This window comes from Octopus sinensis, linkage group LG15 (genome assembly GCF_006345805.1).
Source record: "Octopus sinensis linkage group LG15, ASM634580v1, whole genome shotgun sequence".
NCBI classification, from domain to species: Eukaryota; Metazoa; Mollusca; class Cephalopoda; order Octopoda; family Octopodidae; genus Octopus; species Octopus sinensis.
Window position 1 is genome coordinate 25,618,850 of NC_043011.1, and position 23,022 is coordinate 25,641,871.

The following is a 23,022-nucleotide window of genomic DNA, read 5'->3' on the forward strand; positions in this document are numbered from 1 at the left end:
GGTTGGCATTTGGAAGGGCATCCAGCTGTAAAAACTATGCCAAAACTGACCTCGACTGTGCTGGTTCCATGTAAAAAGCACTCAGTCCACTCTGTAGGGTGGTTGGTGTTAGAAAGGGCATCCAGTCGTAAAAATCATTCCCAAACTGACATAGATGCCTGGCGTAGTTTTCTACCTGCCTAGCTCCTGTCAAACCGTCCGACCCATGCCAGCACCAAAGGTGGATGTTAAACGATGATGATGAGGAGAAGGATGATGATGATGATAACTACCTGGTTCTTGGGCACCTTTTAACAGAGTTCAGTCTGTTGTAAGCATAATTCTATCCCCAGCTAAAATTCTGGAGGCTCTAAAAAAGCCTGAAGTGCTATTGGGTGAGGGTAGACTGTTATTCTTTTTCTGCTGAAATAGTAAGAAGAATGCATAGTAGATTAAATGGTTTGATTATTGCTTTTAATTCTTCAGGATGAAAGAACTCCGTGAAGAGAGCAGGAAGTTGAGGCTAGATTTAAAATGTCGAGAGAAGAACTTGCTGAATACAATGTAAGTCATTTTGGAAATATCTGTGAAGAGTCGTTATTTGTAGGATTATTGTTTATGAGACTACTAACATCAACTTTTTGAATGCAAAATAATTTGTTTTTAATGGTGGAGCTCAAAGTAGATGAAGTTATAAATAATGGTTTCAAATTTTGGTGCTAGGCCAGCAATTTCGGTGGCGGTTGTAAGTTGATTCCATTGACCTCAGAGCTCAATTGGTACTTATTTTATTGGCCCCAAAAGGATGAAAGGCATAGTCAGCCTCGACACCATTTGAACTCAGAATGTAAAAACAGACGAAATGCTGCTAAGCATTTCACCCAGTGTGACAATGATTCTGCCAGCTTGCTGCCTTGATAAAATTTAAAATAACAGCATGTAAATATAATGTATGGGCAGCCTTCAACTTTTGCATGCTATCAAGGCAGTGAGCTGGCAGAATTGTTAGCATGCTGGATAAAATGCTTAGAGGCATTTCATCTGTCTTTGCATTCTGAATTCAAATTCCACCAAGAGTGACTTTTGCCTTTCATCCTTTCAGGGCCGATAAAATAAGTACCAGTTGAGCACTGGGGGTCAATGCAATCGACTTAACCTCTTCCCAGAAATTTCTGGACTTGTGCCAAAATTTGGAGCCAATATTTATTTGGAACAAATATTTATAGTTTCATCTACTTAAAATTCTCCTGTTAATGTAAGATTATTTCATGTCTCATGTTTCTAAATTCTTATGATGTAAAACAATTTTTTGAGTCTATATTTACAAACTTTGATTACTGATTGTCATCAATCACTGATCATCATCAATTATTGTCATTGATCACTGAGTGTCATCAACCATAGTCAATGATCATTGTCTTCAATTACTGATTATCCTGATCACCAATTGTCTCAACCACTGATCATTGTCAGTCAATGTGATTGACTATTGTCTCCAGTTACCAATTGTCTTGATCACTGATCATTGTCAATCAATGTCATTGATCATTGTCTTTGATCACTGGTGCATCCATTATACTATGTGGGTGGTTGGCATTAGGAAGGGTATTCTATTATAGAAACCATGTTAAAGCAGTCATTGGAGCATGATGCAGTTCTCCAAACCATCAGATTCTATTGAACCATTCCAGCCTGTGCCAGTATGGAAGACAAAGTTAAACAATGATTATAAATACACATTACTCTCTCTCTCTCTCTCACACACTCACATTAATAGCCAAAATAATAGTTACATGGCTGCTTGATTTCTCAAGTCCTGCTTTACTAAAGAGCTGGAGAGGGTGACAAAACATAAGATACAGCAGCAATTCTCAGTCAGAGTCCCTATGGCTTCTGGGGGTCTATATGACCGTTGGGAGTCCATGTGGCCATTGGGGGTCCATATGACTGCTGGAGGTCCATATGGCAGTTAGGGGTCCATATGGCTCTTGGGAGTCCATATAAGACTTTTTGTTAAAATTTATGTGCATTAAGCTGGTTATACTATTGGGTTGTCTGGAAAGTTTGTGCCGATTTCTAGTAGCTTATCTTTCGACTTATTTTAGAACATGGTTGAGTCCATAAAATAGGATTTTACTACACATCCATTTAGAGCACAGTTTAAGCTATCTTTTCGTGGAAAAAGGTTTATGTTCCTATAACTTGTGTAAATTCTGTAACCCTTTAAAATGGAAGATAAGAAAGTCCATTTTGGGAACCAGACAAAAATTGCTCCAATTATTTTAAATGAAAACCAGAATGGTGCACGACTTCTGGGACACCCTATATATATATATATATATATATATATATATATATATATATACATATATATATATATACTGTGAAAATTATAAGGGAAGAAAATTTAGAAAAATGTTTTCATACTAATAGCTAGCATGCATAATAAAAGTCAATAGACAACATATTTTCATATATAAGAGTGTATAAATATTTATACACCGAGAGGTGACCCTTGATGAAGTACAGATGACAAATTAATTTATTTGTTCATTAATGCAGAAACTCGAGTTTGGGGTTAGCTATAAATAATTTTGATTTCAGTCTCTTTGGAATTACTTTTTTTTCATGGTTTGGGTTTGGCTGCCCTTTCTAGCATGTAAGGCATCCTGTCAAGGGTCACCTCTTTGTGTATAAATACTTATACACTCTTATATATATATATATATATATATATATATATATATATATATATATATGTATGTATATATATATATACTTCATTTTTGGATTTGGTTTGCTAGATTCTTTATGTGAGTTTGTGTGTTGAAGCATAGTTTGTTGTGTCTGGGAAAGGACACAGCTCAGATAATGGACAGAGTAAACAACTATTGAAATGGTTGCAAGACACAATGAAAATTTTTGGAAAAATAAATAAATAAATGAGTGGAAACTTTGCTGGTGTGTGTGTTAAATAATAAGGCACTAAAAGAGACTGACGCTCCCCAGACACAACAATATATATATATATATATATGTATAAAGTAAAAATATATATATATATATATATATATAATAATAATTTGAGGGAATATTATTCCTAACTTACAGGGAAAAATTCAATTTAGAAATACTAAATCAAATTTTACAAAATATAATATACTAGCAGTATCGCCCGGCGTTGCTTGGGTTTGTAAGGGAAATAACTATATAAGCATTTTTAGAGAGTTATAGCCAAAAAATAGCAAAAAAATGCATTAAAAATGGAAAAAAAATGATGGTAAATTTTTTTAAAATCGTTGACTCTTCGTAGACATTTTTAGAGAGTTACTTCCCTTATATAATAGCGAAAAAATGCATTAAATTGGAAAAAAATGATAGTAAATTTTTTTTTTAAATCGTAGACTCATTGTAGACGCGTGCTAATACCCAGAACGGCTTGATATGAATCACGACTATAAGATACCCGGTTTTGGTTAAACTGCACCACAAAATGTGGGAGTAGTTAGGAATCTAAATCATAGGAGACAGACACACAACCTCTCTTTTATATATAAAGATATATAAAAATTAGAAAAAAACACCTTTTATCAATTCAAAATGAACAATAAAATTACACCATCTAGAAAATTACATATAATAGAAATATTAAAAATAAAATAACAATAATATACTGATGATTAAGTAAGTTGCAAAATAATAATAAAAACGTATATATTTTTATTATTATTTTGCAATTTACTTAATCATCAGTATATTATTGTTATTTTATTTTTAATATTTCTATTATATGTAATTTTCTAGATGGTGTAATTTTATTGTTCTAATTTATATATATATATATATATAAGACCCGGGCTGCTTCCTGCATCAGTTCCACATAGCCCCTGCCCATTCAAAGTACCCTGTGCTTGAGGAGACCTGTTGAGTCAAGTACATGAACATGAACGTCGAAATAAATATCAATGGAAATAGTAGTTGTGATGCCTGTGCCGGTGGCACATAAAAAGCACCATCCGAACGTGGCCGTAGCCAGCGCCGACTCGACTGGCTTCTGTGCCGGTGGCATATAAAAAGCAATATCCAAACGTGGCCGATGCCAGTGCCGCCCCGACTGGCTTCTGTGCCGGTGGCACATAAAAAGCACCATCCGAACGTGGCCGATGCCAGCGCCGCCCCGACTGGCTTCTGTGCCGGTGGCACATAAAAAGCACCATCCGAACGTTGCCAATGCCACCTTGGCTGGCTTCCGTGCTGCTGGCACGTTAAAAGCTCCAACCGATTGTGGACAATGCCAGGACCCCCCCCTGGCACCTGTGCAGGTGGCATGTAAAAAGCACCCACTACACTCGCGGAGTGGTTGGCGTTAGGAAGGGCATCCAGCTGTAGAATCTCTGCCTGATCAGACTGGAGCCTGGAGCAGCCCCTGGCTTCCCAGACCCCGGTTGAACCGTCCAACCCATGCTAGCGCGGAAAACGGACGTTAAACGATGATGATGATGATGATGATATAATTAATTGGTAATAAAATTGAAATTAAATATAACGGAGGTGTGTGTTTTAATATAGAAACTGTAAAAAAATTAGTTTATAAACCAATACCATATCCAGATTGTATGCCACCCTGGGTAGTACATCAGTCTACTGCCCCTTGCTCTCCCACTGCGTCCCCCTATGCTTATACAGCAGACCCAGAAAGGCTGCCTTCATAAAAGTGTCACCCAGGGAGGTAACCCCCTTGGCCTTCCCAGCCGTAGCTTGACTACTGATACAAACAAAATAAAAGAGCACTCAACAACATGTATCATAGTGGTTTACACACACACACACACGTATCTATTTATTTATTGATACGAATATGTGTATATGTATGTGTGAGTGTGTGTGTGTGGGCACATGTTTGGACATCCGTATGTGTGTGATGTGTAGATAATTATGTGATTAAACTACATTGTTTCAGTCACATACCTACCTACATATGACTGACTCTGCACACACACATACACACACACGCACACGCACACACACACGTGCACACACACACATACACACACATACACAAACACATACACATACACACACACATACATTCATACATATATACCTACACAGGTACGCATGTAATTTAGTCAATATTTTAGGTGGCAATTATATTTGCAGTCAAGGTGGTATTGGTGGTTGTGGTGATACTGATGGTGTTGGCGGTGGTGATGATGATGGTGGTGGTGGTGGTGGTGGTAGTGGTGATGGTAATGGAGATGTTATTGCTGGTGGTGATGTTGATGAACGGACAGTTAGTAAGCTACATACCACTTTATATACCCTTGAGGGGATTAGTGTCAAAAGCTTTTTTACTGTGCAATATACCCCACCCACTGCCACCACCACCACCACCACAACCACCACCGCCAACAACAACAACAACAGCATCAATGACAGCATCAGCAACAATTAATAGAATTAGCATGATGCAATACCAGTGCAACTACCTTTTACTACCATTGTCTGAACCACTACAAACACCACCATTATCTTACTACCACCTTGCCACACCTCCATCCATAGCCATCTTGGTACCACCACCACCACCACCACTACCACTATCACTGCTACTACTACTACTACTACTACTACTACTACTACTACTACTACTACCTTCTGGTTGCTAGCATCACCATCACCTCAATGTCACATCACCACTGGCGCCAGAACTGCTGTCACAATTGCTACCACCAACATCACCACCACCACCACCACCATCACCACCACCATTACCACAACCTTACCCTCCACTATCACAGCCATCAACATCACCACCACTACTACTACTAACACTTGGGCTGTAGCCACTACCACAAGTAGTATTGTACCCACTGCCACCTTTACCTTTACCACTGCAGCCAATACTGCAGTTTAAGACCACCACCACCACTAACACCAGTACTGGGACTACAACCAACACCACTACCACAGAAGCCAGTCTTCAGTCATTACCACAACCACCACTACTGCCACACCATTACTACCACCTTCACCAATTACTACCACCACTACCACTACTACCACTGACGCTATTATTACTACTACACTCCCTGTATTGCAATTGCCACTACTACCAATGTCACTGACCCCATTACAATTAGAACAGGGATCGTTTGCTGCATGCTCCCCACAAAAAAAGAGAGGCAAAGGATAAAAGCAAAAAATAAGTTCTATAGAAGTTTTGCTTTTTCTGGGGACAGTAAAAATTTCTTCTTGGCTTTCCATGTATAGTTCAATCAGTACTTTAGCTTGATGTAGTAGTTTGTGGCAGCGGAGACCTCTGAAGTTCTCGGCCCCGAGACCTGGGTACAGTAAAATTTCTCCTTGACCTTTCATCAACAGCTCAGTTGGTACTTCAACTTGATGTAGTAGTTTGTGTTTGAGTGTGTAGCAGTAGAGACCTGTGGTGTGCTCAGCCACTAGACTTAGGGGAAAATAAAATTTCTCCACTGCCTTTCATCTACGGTTCAGCCAGTACTTCAACTTGATTTAGTAGTTGTGGTTGAGCCTGTGGCAGTGGAGACTTCTGGAATTCTCGGCCCCTAGACCTGAGGAAAGTAAAATTTTTCCACAGCCTTTCATCTATGGCTCAGTCAGTACTTCAACTTGAAGTGAAGACCTCAGGTTTTCTCGGCCCCTAGACTTGGGGAAAGTAAAATTTCTCATTGGCCTTTCATCTACAGCTCAGTTGGTACTCCACCTTGATGTAGTTGTTGGGGTTGAACCTGTGGCAGTGGAGGCCTCTGGTGTTCTCTGCCCCTAGACAATATCCCTGCTCACTACTGTTGGAGATGGAGATGGCTTTTTGTAAGTGTGGACCCTGTGAATCCAGAGTGGCTGTCCCAGCACATCTCCCTCGTCATCCTCTGAGGCAACACCTTTCCATTTTGTTTGCTGGTATTATGAGGTGGTCTGAATTACAAGAAATCAAGAGAATGTAAGAATCTCATAGCTTACTGTCCGTAGCTGGTCAGTGTATAATTAACTTGAAAACAAGATTATATTTAAATATAGTAGTTGTAATAGCAGTAGTAGTGGTGATGGTAGTTGTACTGGTGGTGGTGATAGTAATAGTAATAGTAGTAATGGTGGTGGTGGTAGTAGTAGTAGTAGTAGTAGTGGTGGTGGTAGTAGTAGTAGTAGTAGTAATAACAGTGGTTATAGTGGTTGTGGTTGTAGTAGTGGGTGTGGTAGCAGTGATTGTATTTTGTGGTAGTGGTGACAGTTGGAGTAACAGTGGTAGTGGTGACAGTCATAGTAACAGTGGTAGTAATGGTGATGACTGAGGGCTGGCTTCTGTGGTAGTGGTAGTGGTGCTGGTGGTGATTACAGTGCTGGTGTTAGTGGTAGATTTTGTGTCTTCCTTAAAGCATGAAATATATTTCCTTATACTTATTTTGTTTTCTTACCCAAACGTTTTGGATGTGCACACACACTCACATGCGCGCACACACACACACACACACACACACACACACAACACACATTTTCTCTGTATTTAATTAATTTTCAATTATAGTTTTTTTAATTATTTATTAAAATTTTTAATTACTTTTTTCTTTCTTTCTTTATACTTTAGTACTTACGCACCATGTATGTGTGTGCACATATATACAACATATATATATATATATATATATATGTATATATATATATGAATTTATATGGGTATACATACATATGAGTGTATATATAAATGTTTAGAATGTGTATAATATGTGTGTAGTGTGTGTTTGATTGTATATATGTTTGTGAGAGTGCGTGGGTATATGTGTTGTGAAAACAGAAGGGTGTATGTGTGTTTGCGTGCACATAGAAGTGCTTGGTACAAACCCAACTGATTGATTGATTCATCATATGATTCATCAAGTAATCGATTGCTTAATTGGTTAACTAAAAATAATTGTTTCAAATTCTGGCATGAGGCCAGAAACTGGATCTTGTTAAATTTCTTCCAGCCTCTTGAAGCATTAGGTTGTCAAGAAAGTTCTTGTGGAATTTTTAATTTTGGTTTTAAATGATGTATTTTCAAATTAATTTTCACTAAATTACTTTGACTTTATATATCATTTTAAAGCCTGTTTTTTTGCTCTATCTATTCACGCTACTCTTTTTCTGTTTGAATAATTAGGCCATTTTTTCGGAATGTTGAATACAACATGGGCAATAAGCAAATTCGCACAATTTTCTTATTCCAGTTCAAGCTTGGCCAAAACGCTGCTGAAACAGCTCATGATATCAACGATTCATTTGGCCCAGGAACCACTAATGGACATACAGCACAATGGTGATTCAAGAAATTTCATAGTGGTAACGAGAGTCTTGAAAATGATAAGCGTAGTGGTTGGCTTTTGGATGTTGACAATGATCAACTAAGAGCCTTAGTTGAAGCCAATCCACGCACAACTGTTCGAGAGCTTGCTTCTGAATTAGACGTAACGTATATGACAATTTCCAACCACTTGAAAGAGATTGGATAAACAAAAATACTTGAGAAATAGGTGTTGCATGAATTGAACAACAACCAAAAAAAAAACGCCATTTTGAAGTGTCATCTTCCCTTCTTTTATGCAACAGGAACGACCTGTTTCTCAACCTGATTGTTACTTGTGATGAAAAGTGGATTCTTTACAACAACCGGCGACACTCAGCTCAGTGATTGGACGTTGACGAAGTTCCATGGCAATTCCCAAAGCCAAAGTTGCACCAAAAGAAGGTCATGGTGACTGTTTGGTGGTCTGCGGCTGGTCTCATCCATCACAGCTTTTTGGATCCAGGCAAAACCATTACAGCTGAGAAGTACTGTCAGCAAATGGATGAGATGCATAAGAAACTCCGACAACAACAGCCAGCATTGGTCAATAGAAAAGGACCAATTCTTCTCCACGACAACGCTTGGCCGCACGTCACACAACTGACCCTACAGAAGTTGAATGAATTGGGCTATGCAATTCTGCCTCATCTGCCATACTCACCAGACTTCTTGCCTACCAATTACCACTTTTTGAAGCATCTTGACAACCTTCTGCATGAGAGATGCTTAAAAAACCAAGACGATGCCAAACACTCCTTCAACGATTTCATCGCCACCAGAATGCAGGCTTTTTACACTACTGGCATAAATAAACTTGTTTCGTATTAGCAAAAGTATGTTGATTCTGATGGTATTTATTTCAATTAATGAAGTTTTGTTTGAGCCGAGATATGTGTATTTGAGTTTAAAGGTTAAAAGCCGCAAGAATTTCCTTAACTTAATAGTTCAAATTTTTGCTAGTTTTCTACACGGATGTAGTTTTGCATACTGATAACAAAAGTGCGTGTAGCTTCTTTATTATTAATTTCTATTAAGAAAAATAAATGCAATTTTCATTATTAGCATGCAAAACTATATCAAGCTTCATTTTTTTTTCCAAAATAATCTGGTGTAAGTTTGAAATACATTAAAAGGTTGGGAGGAATTTAACAAGGTTCAAGAAATTTTATGGGGAAGGATGGTCAATTTATAACATTGCCTCCAATACTTGACTGGGTCTTTATTTTACTGACCTTCAAAGTTTATTTCAGTGGTATTTGAATTCAGGAATAAAAACCTACATCTAGATTTTACTTCTACCATGTACAGCAAACCATCAGAAGGTCCAGTCCTTGTTGCTGTTTAGTGGCTTCTGTGCCTCAGTGGTCCTGTGAGCTATGTCAGTGGAGTGCAAGCTCCTGGTAGGGCCTCCCATGTTGGACAGGTCAAAGGACGGAGGCCAGAATAATATGGACTACCTCTTTCCAAGGGTAAAAATGGTTTTGCATGGGACCAATACCCCTACCTGGAAAAAAGGCAAAGTCAAAGAAGCATTGATGACAATTTAAAACAATAAGACCTGGAAGAGGAAGGCCTTCCCTCAGGGTAATATACGATGCAGTGCAGCAAAATCTGAAAGGACATGTCAGGCCTTACCTGGAACCTACAAGAGAGGTGAAAGAGTGGATGCTCTAAAAATAACTGGAGATTGGATACTGAGATAGAAAAGTAGGGATCCAACTAGAGAGAAGCAGATGAGACAGTCCAGTCAAGAACATTGGAAAAAAGTCATTGATGCTATGCTCCATGAGGAGTGAAGGGCTGTAAGGAAAAGGAAGAATGTACAGCCAAGCACTGACCTTTATTGAAATTATTGTAAAGTCCATTGTTGGAAAAAATATTGAATGCCATGGCTACCAGGTCTCATTTGAATTGCAGTTGGAACTTTCAGACAAGAGATTCTTCAGGTAGCCAACTATGATATTCAACAACTAGATCAGTGTATTTACTGTAATGAATTACTTTTGGTTTGAGACGAAGAAAAAATGCCTATACAAGAAACAAACTTTTATGATCAACCTAATTTTGGCAAAGAGTTTGTTCATGCAAGCAGACTGTTATTGCAGGGGTCGCATCCAGAATTGCTGTAACTATGCTCATAAGTGGCAAGACTGTTCATTCTGCTTTTAAGCTGCTTCTCAGCCTTGCATATTGTGCAATATTGGCCAAAGGTTTGTATAGGCAGAGGTTCTGAAGTAGGCCAAATTGAAAGAATGGGGTAAGAATTCTATGCCTCATAAATTTGGATTTAATTTTTTAGCATTTAAACTATTCATAACAGACCCAAATATTCTACCTGTTTTAAATTCAAACTGGTGAAACCCAAGCCTGTCACATCTGCCCTACAATGTCATTATAAAAATAAACAATCACATCGATAAAATGAAGTACCAGTTACATACTGGGGTCAATGTAATCAACTGTCCCCCTCCCCCAAAATTTCGGGCCTTGTGCCTAGAGTAGAAAAGAATAAAGAATATATGACAATATGGTTATGTGCCTGTTAGCTGGCAGAATTATTTACACACTGGGCAAAATGCTTAATAGCATTTCATCCCTTTAAGTTCAAATGAAGCTGGGACAAACTTGGCCTTTCATCCTTTTGGGGTTTGATAAAATAAGTATTAGCTCAATCCTGGGGGCTGATTATTTCGACTTGCCCACTCCTCTGAAATTACTGGCCTTGTGCCAAAATTTTGAAACCAAATATAGTTACATTCAAAAAGCACCATGTAACTTGCAATATTTAACATCATTTAAGTTTAAGATGAAAAGAAAATGCTTCTATAGTTTGGCATGCAAGCAACATCGGGTACTTCTACTACTTTGTGCATGTATTTATGTGTGTATTTGTGTGTGTGTGTGTGTGACACATGTTCTGTATTGTGTGATTTTATGGTAGACTAACATTGCCGCTTCTTGTATCATAATTTGATGTTAACTGCTTTTGAACACTTTTGTGATTACATGCCTTGGATTAGACTAGTTCACATCATGCTATTACACTTAACACTTGTATGACATGTTAAATATATATGTGTGTTTGTGTATGTGTATATACACACACATATACATATACATACATATACATATTTACATATATATATATATATATATATATATATATGTATGTATGTATGTATGTATGTATATATATATATATATATTTACATATATACATATGTATATTATGTGTGTGTGTATATATATATATATATACATATTTACATACATATATACATATTTGTATTATGTATACACACACACACAAATATATGTATAAATAGATGCATATAAATATCCATATATATATACATATATACATGATGATGATGATGATATACATATATATGTATATGTGTATGCAGATATATACATATATGTATGTATGTATGTGTGTATATATATAGGTGTGTGTGTGTGATTGGATTAAAGGTGGTGGTGCTGTTAGAAGTAACTGCAGAACTAATGATGAGTATAGTAGTTTTGGTGATAGTGGAGGGGAGGAGCGGAGGGAATGAGTGACAGTAATGAGAGTGCTACTGTGTTGTTTTGCCTGAGGTCGGAATGACTGAGCAGAGTGAGTAGGGGTGTATTTAATTGGTGGTGGGGTTGGCCGAGGCAGGCTGGTGGTGGTGGTGGTGGTGGTGGTGTATCAGTGATGATGGTGGTGTTAGCTGTAAACAGTCTTGCTATAGGATTAACAGAATTGTTATATGTGTTGGACGAAATAGCCTTGTGGCTGATGTTTGGCCACAGATCGTCTCTGTTTGAGCAGAACTGGAACCAGAATCAACAAGCATTCTAGCTGTGACCATCCCATTTGTTTTCAGCCACAGTGTATCTATGACTGAAAGCAGTGGTTCCCAAAGTGGGCAGTAGTGTGCCCTCCTGGGTGGAAAGTTCCAAGGGGGCATTGAAGAAAGTGGGGTAATAATGGGGTACCGATTCATGTAAAAAGTAGGGCGATAATGGATTCATTAGGTTAAATTTTATTTGTGAAATGCAGTTGCCTTAAATTTCCTTCAGAAAGAGGTCTATGTTTGTGATGGTTAGTTGGGGTGGGGACGCTAGGAATGTGGCCCGGGTGTCAAGGGGGCGGCAGCCCAAGAAAGTCTGGGAACCACTGATATAAAGCAATAGTTACCAACTTTTCTATTAAGAAGGAGACCCTGTTTCTCAGATGAACTTTTTCATGGACTCATGAAGTGAGTAGATCCCAACTTGGGATTCACTGAAATTATGTGCCCTTTTTTTGTCTGTTTGTCCATTTGTGGTTTAGAAGCTTGCCTTGTGACATGTTGTTTTGGGTTCAGTCCTACAGTGTAGCACCTTGGGTGGGTGTCTTCTACTACAACCCTGGACCGACCAAAGCCTTAGGAATAAATTGGAAGACAAACTGAGTGGAAGCCTGTTGTATGTATGTATGTATGTATGTATGTATGTATGTATGTATGTATGTATCATGTGGTGCCATGTAAAATCACTCTGCATACTCTGTAAAGTGGTTAGCATTTGGAAGTAGAAACCATGCCAAATCAGACTGGGGTGCCAAATCAGCTCTGGTCACACTGTCCAACCCATGCCAGCATGTACGATGGATGTTAAATGATGGTGATGATGTGTATGTATGCATATATGTATATGCTTTTGTGTTTGTTTTCCACCCTCTTCCCCACAATCCACCCTACTGCTTGACAACTGGTGTTGTTTTGTTTATGTCTCTGTAACTTAATGGTTTGGCAAAAGAGACCAAGAGAGTAAGTTCCAGATTTTTAAAAAAGTACCAGACTAAAAAAAAAAATAAATAAAAAAGTATGGGGGTTGATGTGTTCGACTAAATCTTTCTAACTAGTGCCCCAGCATGGCTGCAGTTCACTGATTGAAACAAGTGGGAAAAAGTTCGTAGGGTGTGGATTTGAAGGAGACAGCTAGAATTCCAGTCAGTTATATCTTTAGTTAATCTTTAGTTATAACTCTTTACGTTCTGAGTTCAAATCTTACCAAGGTCATCTTAACCTTTTGTCTATCTGAAGGAAAGACATTACTGTCTCAAGTTCTAAAACTCATAACATCAGTTACCCAGTTTTCATGGCATTATAAATGACTGAGATCACAACATTCTCCCACTGAAAAGAAAGCCAGTCAATCACAGAGTTACTCATTTACAACAGCGTAGACTGAAACAACAAAAAAATGCACCACGTGGTCCAAGAATTGAAACCGTGATCTTGCACTTGTGAGTGCAACACTCTAACCATTAGGCCAAGCACCTTCCGAGGAAAAGGTGAGGGGGCCCAATAAAATTACGTACCAATCATGTACTGGGGGTCTGTTTACATTCCCATAATGCCTGCTCTCCCCATGTGTGAATGGAATTGTAAAAGAAATAATGACAATAGAGGTCAGTAGCATAGATGGTGATGGAGTAATGGGAGTAGTTTGCCCTAGGGGATTCTTCTATAAGGGTAGCACTTTTGGGTTTGCTATATGAGCCTGTATAGGCTGTATAGGCCCTGGGGCAAGTAGATAGCAAAGTCAAAGACTGACCTAGGTGGTACACACTTTAGTTATGCCACTGGTGGAAATGTAGTCATAGTAAGAATAGTATTAGTTTAGCTTTTGGTATAACTCTGATCAATTAGATATGTTACTCGATCAAAAGCCGCCCAAGCGTGACCAACAAGTTTTATTTTTGTTTCTTAATTCATTTCAGATTCTGTAATTAATCTTTTTTTCATCTTTCCGTTTTTATCTTTTACTTGTTTCAGTTATTGAACAGTGGACCATGCTGGAACACCACTTGAAGGGCTTGTTTTAGTTGAACAAATTGATTCCTGTACTTACTGCTTTTTAGGTCTGGTGCTTATTCTAGCGGTCCTTTTGCCAAACTGCTAGTGGAGGGAGTGGAGGCGCAATGGCCCAGTGGTTAGGGCAGTGGACTCACGGTCGTAGGATCGCAGTTTTGATTCCCAGACCGGGCGTTGTGAGTGTTTATTGAGCGAAAACACCTAAAGCTCCACGAGGCTCCGGCAGAGATGGTGGTGATCCCTGCTGTACTCTTTCACCACAACTTTCTCTCACTCTTACTTCCTGTTTCTGTTGTACCTGTATTTCAAAGGGCCGGCCTTGTCACTCTCTGTGTCACGCTGAATATCCCCGAGAACTGCGTTAAGGGTACACATGTCTGTGGAGTGCTCAGCCACTTACACGTTAATTTCACGAGCAGGCTGTTCCGTTGATCAGATCAACCGGAACCCTCGTCGTCGTAACCGACGGAGTGCTTCCAAAAGTGGAGGGAGCAAACACACACACACACACACATGAAGGCATGTGGCTTAGAGATTAGGGTGGTGTACTCATGATCGTAAGATTGTGGTTTCAGTTCCTGGACCGGATGATATGTTATATTCTTGAGTAACCCTTTGTTTTACATGGCTCCTGTCAACTCAGCCAGCAAAAATGAGCATTCCCGTGACAGACCAGTGATCCACCCAGGGTGGAGAATACATACTCTGCAGAATCCAGGAAACCAGCCTTATGGCTCAGGGAAGACCTTTTACCTTGTAACATCCAACACATATTTTAATTTTTATTCTCATATTTCCCTTTATAATTCCTCTGTCTCTCCCTTTCCAAAATAACTTCTTATATTCACCTCTACCATACCCTTCTATTTAACTCTCTCATATTGCCTCTGATAATGGGATATCCCTCATATCCCTGAAACAGCTGTAAGACTACCTTTCCTTTTATAAATGTCCTAGAAATTTCACACAGCCTTGGTTTTGTTGTCACATTTTATTTAACACACACACACACACACACACACACACAGGGCTTCTACACAGTTTCCATCTACTAAATTTGTCAACAAGGTTTTGGTTGGCCTGGGGCTATAGTAGAAGGCATTAGCCCAAGGTACCAGGCAATGTGACTGAACATAAAACTACGCGGTAGCAAAGCAAGCATGGTTTGAAGGTAATTTGGTTGTTATTATTAACTGGTCAAGTGACCACTAAGTGGTTTCCTCAGTCGTAGTAGTAGCAGCAGTAGTAATTATTGTTGTTGTTTAGCCCAAGGTTAATTCTCGCCGAGCTTTCCAGCAGTAATCACCCCTATCTTTTTTTTAAGGGTATGATGTCTAGGAATACATTGGCAGAAATGTTATCACGCTGGGCGAAATGCTTAGCGGTATTTCGTCTGCCGCTACGTTCTGAGTTCAAATTCCGCCGAGGTCGACTTTGCCTTTCATCCTTTCGGGGTCGATTAAATAAGTACCAGTTACGCACTGGGGTCGATATAAGCGACTTAATCCGTTTGTCTGTCCTTGTTTGGCCTCTCTGTGTTTAGCCCCTTGTGGGTAGTAAAGAAATAGGTATGTCGTCTGCTGCTACGTTCTGAGTTCAAATTCCGCCGAGATCGACTTTGCCTTTCATCCTTTCGGGGTTGCTAAATTAAGTACCAGTTGCGTACAGGGGTCGATCTAATCGACTGGCCCTCTCCCCCCAAATTTCAGGCCTTGTGCCTAGAGTAGAAAAGATTATATTGTCAAGCATGTGTGTTCGTCCCTTAAGTTGGTAGAGAAGTGTGATTTGAGTACGGATTTGACTGCTATTTCGTGTGACAACGTAGAGACTCTCACTTTCTCTTTCTCTCCCGTGTCTTGAGTAATCATAGTATTTGTTGTAGTGGTGATAGTAGTAGTATTAGTAGGAGGAGGAAGAGAACGAGTAGAGGGCGAAGTGAAATGTCAGCTGGATCCGGCGGCAGACAACAAACATACGTACATACTTATATACGCACTGACAGACAGACAAGAAACAGCTCGACACACTGAATGACCAAGAAGAAGAAGAAGAAGAGAAAAAAGAGGAAAATAAAAATCGTTTAATAATAACAACTCTGGCGATTGGTTTCTTCTTCCAGACAGTTCTACCGGCAAACATAGCCATGTCACGTCGACTGAACGAGACAGGTGCTGATTAGCAGACAAGAATGGCCCTATTCTTGGATACACTGGACTATAGAGTGACCAACATATGGACAGGTGGACAGCCAAGTGAATAATACGGACTAAATTTGGATAGCTGTGTGCTTGAAGTAAAGGTCGTCGTAGAATTTTGGAAATATGGAATGTACTGGAATAATCTAATCAACAAAATTCTAATCTTCAGTCTTTAGAATTTCGCCTGTTACTTTACCCCTTACCTTCACGCATTCATTTAGCGTCCACACGCACATATTCATACTCACACACACACACACACACGCATATTGCGTGTGAATATATACGCACCCACCACAGACACATCATACATTGCGTGTGTATATTACGCACAAACAGAGACACACGCGTACGTTTACATACGTACGCATATATAAATTTACACACACGTTTCCATACAACGATTAGAACTGTTTCGATTTTAGTCTTTGTATACAACATATACATATGCTTGTACACATATAGAACTGCCGAACATACACACGTGTGTACCACATACAAATATAGATTCTGAACATTTAAAACAACAACAAAAACAAAAACAAAAGAAATCCATTTAAGAAACCTTACTGAAACCGAAAGTAAAAGTAACCGGAACGTTATAAAGTGATAAAGAAATAGAAAAAGAGTGAAGATGGGTATTTTGATAACTTCTGAAGAATCTTCTGGCACTGCTTCCCCTTTACTTTTGAGTGAACATACCGATACAGTCTCAGATTGGTACGTAGTACACTGCAATTGGTGTAGTAGTGATGGTGTAGTTGTTGTTGTTGTAGTATAGTACAGTGTTTGTTGTGCTATGTTAAAGTTGTATGTTGGGATGGTTGGCGGTATAGTACAGTGTTGTTGGTATTATAGTGGTGGTGGTACAGTACAGTGTTGTTGTTGTTGGTGGTGGTGGCATAGTACAATGTTGTTAGTGTAGTGGTGGTGGTATAGTTGTTGTGATAGTATAGTTATAGCACTGTGGTATGTTGCTTTTGTTGTTTGTATAGTGGTGGTGTACAGTACAGTGTGGTAGCATAGTACAGTTTGTGGTAGTATAATATACTACAGTTACTGTAGTTACAGCTGTGGTGGTATACTACAGTGTTGTGGCTATACTTAGTGTGGTACCATAGTACAGTGTCTTGTGTCATTGGAGCAGGGGCAGACTGAGAGTATTAAGGGCCCTTGGGCATAACTGTTTCCCGGGCCCCTTAGCATTGATATCAGTAGAGTTAACATGTAGAGTGCAGGCCCCTCAGAGTCCTGGGCCCTAGGGCAGTGCCTGATTAACCTATGGCTCAGTCTGTCCCTTGGATTGAAGGTAGCAGTATAGTACAGTGTTGTTAGTATAGTCTGATGTGAAGTTGTGGTGATAGTACAATATAGTAGTGTTGGTGTAGTGTAGTGTGTAGTTATAGTGGAGCTATAGTACAATGTAGTAGTGGTGGTACTGGTAGTTGTGGTCATATAAGACAATGGTGGTGGTAGCTGAGGTAGTATAGTACAGTGTTGTTGGTATTGTGGTGGCGTAATTGTATATTATAGTACAGTGTTGATAGTGGAGTGTTGTTGTTTTGGCAGTGTGTTAATGTTGTCATGTTGCTTTGGTTGGTAGTAGCACTGTAGAGCAATTGCAATGCAGTGTCATGTTAAGTTGTTGTTGTAGTAGTTGTGTGGTGTGGTGATGTTGTTGTTGGTGTTACAGTTTAACCCAAGGTCACCTCAACTCTGATCAAACAGACCTTTGATAAAAGGTGCTCTGGAAGTAACCGTAACCAACTCCCTAGTGTTTCTAGGACCACCTCATTTAATGTGTCCTTCTTTTTCTTAATTGAGAGAGGTTTAGCTGCTATTTCTAGTGGATTGAGAAACTGCATAGCAGCTACCTTGTTGACTTAAGCAATGTTATACAGTATGTCGTTGTTGTTTAACTCCAGGTCTATCCTTCCTGAACAAATATATAACAGTGTTCCAGCCATGGCTATCCCCATCTTATTTTCAAACCTAATATATCTTGAACTGCACAATCCAATGTGTTGTTCTTTGTATAAGATGGCACGGTGTAAATTGTGAGAGATTTGGCTGCTACTTCTAGCATGTTGTATGATCACTTGGAAGCTCCCCTCATTTGTTTGCATAACATTATATTTGATGGCATATAAAACACACTTTTTCCCCTAAAAGATGTCTCAAAAACTTATTCCAAGTCCTATATGCACAGTTGGGCCTATATTACATCCTGTAATGCACTGAAAACTTTTGTTTCCTGAATATACACTGTTGAAATTGGGGTGCATCTAATAATACCCATGCATATTTTATGTTACCAAATACGATATATAGCATAGTTGGGTGTGATGTAATATAAATTGTCTGTATTGTTGTTATTCAGCCCAGGTCAACCTTGATTGAGATGACCAAGGCTTAAAGGCCTTCCAGCCATGATCACCTTGTCTTTTTAAAGGAATATTTAGAATTACATTATTTTATGTGTCCTTTCTTTATTTTAGATTGTTGGAAGTGATTTGAAGGAGATTTGGCTGCTATTTCTAGCAGTTCAAGCGACCATGTAGAGGCTTCCAGTGTATTGTAGTTAAGTTGGTATGATGTTGTCCTGAGTTGTTGTTGGTATTACTATTATTATTTAGCCCTGATAGAGTAGAACTATTGTCAGAGACATTCTCACCATGGCCATTTCATATTTTACTTCAGACATTGTACATCTTGGACTACTTTATCCAATGTATCTTTTCCTTTTTTTTTCAACTAGCAAGGTGTAATTTAAGGGAGATTTAACTATTCTTTCCAGCAGATTGAGAAACCGTATAGTGGCTTCTTGCTGGTCCATGTAGTGTAGTGGAATATCGTGTTGTGTTACACCATGTAATGTCTAGTAAAATTCATGTGGTGCTGTGTATTAGCATAGTGTTTTGTCAGATGTAGTACTATTGTGTACTATAGTGTTATGTCATGTAGTGTAGTCTTATGACATGTGTAGTATTATGACATGTATTATGACGCATAGTATTCAACCATGTAGCACAGTGTTATGTGATGTAGTGTTAAGTCATGTGCTAATGTAGTGTGCTGTTATCTAGTCTCATTAGTGTTGTTGTGTAGTGTAACAACATGGTCTCAGTTCTTTTATACATGTAGTGTTTGTCATATATTTGTTTTTTTTTATTGCTTTTTGGCTCCACTTGATCACACCCACCCTCTCTCCTAAAATATGAGTTGTCACATATCTCCTGTACTGCACGAAACCTGTTCTGCTCTGACCCTTTTTCTCTCATACTTTACCCCTCTCTTTGCCTTATTCTCCTAGCGTAAAGATGTTCCCCCTACCTCAGGGTGCACAGTCTTACCAGCTGTGCAGTGGCCTCACTGGTGTTGTTGGCATAAAAAAAAAAAGAAGAAAGCACCCAGTTCACTCTGTAAAGTGACTGGTAATAGGAAGCACATCCAAAATATAGAAACCATGCTAAAACAGATATTGGATTACAAAGCTGTCCTTGAGCCCATCAGGTCTTGTCAAACTGTCCCACACATGCCCACATGGAACATGGATATTAAATGATGATGATGATCATCATCGTTTAGCGTCCACTTTCCATGCTAGCATGGGTTGGACGGTTCAACTGGGGTCTGGGAAGCCAGAAGGCTGCACCAGGCCCAGTTTGATCTGGCAATGTTTCTATGGCTGGATGCCCTTCCTAACGCCAAAATGATAATGATGATAATGATAAATAATGTATTGTCGTTATTATATCATGTGTATAAGGTTGAGAGCTGGCAGGATAAAATGCTTAGTGGTATTTTATCCATCATCACTTTCTGAGTTCAAATTCTGTCAAGGTCAACTTTGTCTTTCATCCTTTTAAGGGTCAATAAAATAAGTACCAGTTCAACATTGGGGTTAATGTAATCAACTGTCCCCTCTCCTGAAATTGCTGGCCTTACTCTTTTACTTGTTTCAGTTATGTGACTGTGGCCATGCTAGAGCACCACCTTTAGTTGAGCAAATTGACCCCAGGACTTATTCTTTGTAAGCCTAGTACTTATTCTGTCGGTCTCTTTTGCCAAACTGCTAAGTTACGGGGACGTTAACACACCAGCATCGGTTGTCAAGCGATGTTGGGGGGAAAAACACACACATATATATATACATATATACGACGGGCTTCTTTCAGTTTCCGTCTACCAAATCAACGCACAAGGCTTTGGTCAGCCCAAGGCTATAGTAGAAGACACTTGCCCAAGGTGCTACGCAGTGGGACTGAACCTGGAACCATGTGGTTTGTAAGCAAGCTACTTACCACACAGCCACTCCTACGCCTTGTGCGAAAATTTGAAACTATTATTATATCATGCATATAAGGTCCAAGCTGACAAAATCATTAGCATGCTGGGTAAGATGCTTAGTGGTATTTCATCCATCTTTGCATCCTGAGTTCAAATTCTGGTGAGGTTGACTTAGTCTTTCATTCTTTTGGGGTTGATGAAATAAGTACCAGATGAGCACTTCTTCTTAATCCTTTTTGCCCTTTTTGGAGCATAAGGCCAATTTCCCAGTTTCCTTGGTGTATAGGTTTCCCACATGGATGGGCCGCCAGTCTGTCACAGGTGAGCTGCAAGATGCAGGAGGAAAGAGTGAGAGAAAGTTATGGCGAAAGAGTCAGCAGAAGTTCACCATTACCTTCTGGAGGTGCCACATGGAGCTTAGGTGTTTCACTCATAAACAAACACATTGCCTGGTCTGAGATTCGAACCCGCAATCCCTCGACCGTGAATCTGCTGCTCTAACCACTAGGCCATGTGCCTCCCGATGAGCACTGGGGTCAATGTAATTGACTAGCTCCTTCCCACCAAATGTTAGGCTGTGTTCCTATAGAAGAATGGATTATTATATCATGCATTAGATCAATCTTGTGTTGTGTTTATGTCATGTGTGTAGTACTGTATCAGGAGTGTAGAATGGGATGTGTAGGCTGCACAGAACAGCTACTTTATGTACACACATAATGTGTGTGTGTGTGTATATATATATATGTGGAGGCGCAATGGCCCAGTGGTTAGGGCAGCGGACTCGCGGTTGTAGGATCGCAGTTTCGATTCCCAGACCGGGCGTTGTGTGTGTTTGTTGAGCGAAAACACCTAAAAGCTCCACAAGGCTCTGGCGTGGGGGTGGTGATCCCTGCTGTACTCTTTCTTTCACTCTTTCTTCTGTTGGCCTGCTCGCTTAGCCAGAGGGGTGGCGTCATCTGAAGGCTAAAACAATGCGAACGCATTGTAACCAGTGATGTGTAGCAACATCTGATGGTCTGGTCGGTCATGTGATCATGTGATATATATATATATAGGTGCAGGAATGGCTGTGTGGTAAGAAGTTTGCTTCCCAACCACATGGTTTTGGGGTCAGTCCAACTGCATGGCACCCTGAGCAAGTACTATAGCCTTGGGCCAACCAAAGCCTTGTGAGTGGATTTGGTAGGCAGAAACTGAAAGAAGCCTGTCTTGTATATGTGTGTGTGTGTGTGTGTGTGTGTGTTTGTCTCTGTCCTCCACCACTGCTTGACAACTGTTACTGGTGTGTTTATGTCCCTGTAACATTAGCAGTTCTGCAAAAGAGACTGATAGAATAAGTACCAGGCTTAAAAAAAAGTACTGGGTTGATTCATTCAATTAAAAATCTTCAAGCCTCAGTATGGCTGCAGTCTAATGACTGAAACTAATAACATAGAAAGAACATATATATATATATATATATATATATATATATATATATATATTATACTTTGATACTTTGATAGGTTTCGGCCATTATTGGCCCAGGCCATGTCTAACTTAATAGCACCACCTGGTATATATATATATATATATATACCACATACATATATACACATAATTATAATTAGGGTTCAGCTAACTGCTTCACCAAGATTATTTTAACATACTGATCTACTTGGTAAAAAAATTGTTAATTAATTGATTAATGAATTAATTAATAAATTTTACCCTTCTATTATTAATTTAAAATTATATATATATAAATATATACATATATATATATATATATGTATATATTTATATATATATATATATACAGTTGCACATGTAGCTATGTGGTAAGAAGGTGCAGGGGGTGTATATATATCATCATTATCATCGTTTAATGTCCGCTTTCCATGCTGGCATTGGTTGGACGGTTTGACTGAGGACTGGTGAGCCGGATGGCTGCACCAGGTTCCAATCTGATCTGGCAGAGTTTCTACAGCTGGATGCCTTTTCTAATGCCAACCACTCTGAGAGTGTAGTGGGCGCTTTTATGTGCCACTGGCACATGAGCCAGTCAGGCAGTACTGGCAATGGCCACACTCAAATAATGTTTTTTACATGCCACCTGCACAGGAGCCAGTCCAGCAGCACTGGCAACGACCTTGCTCGAATGTTTTTTCATATGCCAATAAGGCGATACTAGTAACGATCACACTCGAATGGTGCTTTTTATGTGCCACCGGCATGGAAGCCAGTTAGCTGCTCTGGCAACGATCATGCTCGGATGGTGCTCTTAGCACTTCACTAGCATGGATGCCAGTCATCGAATTTGATTTCGATTTCGATTTCACTTGCCTCAACAGGTCTTTGCAAGCAG

At 39.3% G+C, this 23,022-nt stretch overlaps 1 protein-coding gene across 4 annotated transcripts in view; it reads left to right on the top strand.

Moving 5' to 3' along the window:
* LOC115219654 (trichohyalin-like) overlaps positions 1-23,022 on the top strand; it is a 259,067-nt gene that overhangs the window by 200,514 nt on the left and 35,531 nt on the right. For 3 of the 4 annotated variants that reach the window (XM_036509563.1, XM_036509564.1, XM_036509565.1), the window contains exon 6: positions 466-543. In XM_036509563.1, the coding sequence (XP_036365456.1) occupies positions 466-543 (78 nt within the window). Of the gene's footprint in view, positions 1-465; positions 544-16,086; positions 17,103-23,022 lie in introns of those variants that run through there. The other variant, XM_036509566.1, reaches the window with a different exon arrangement.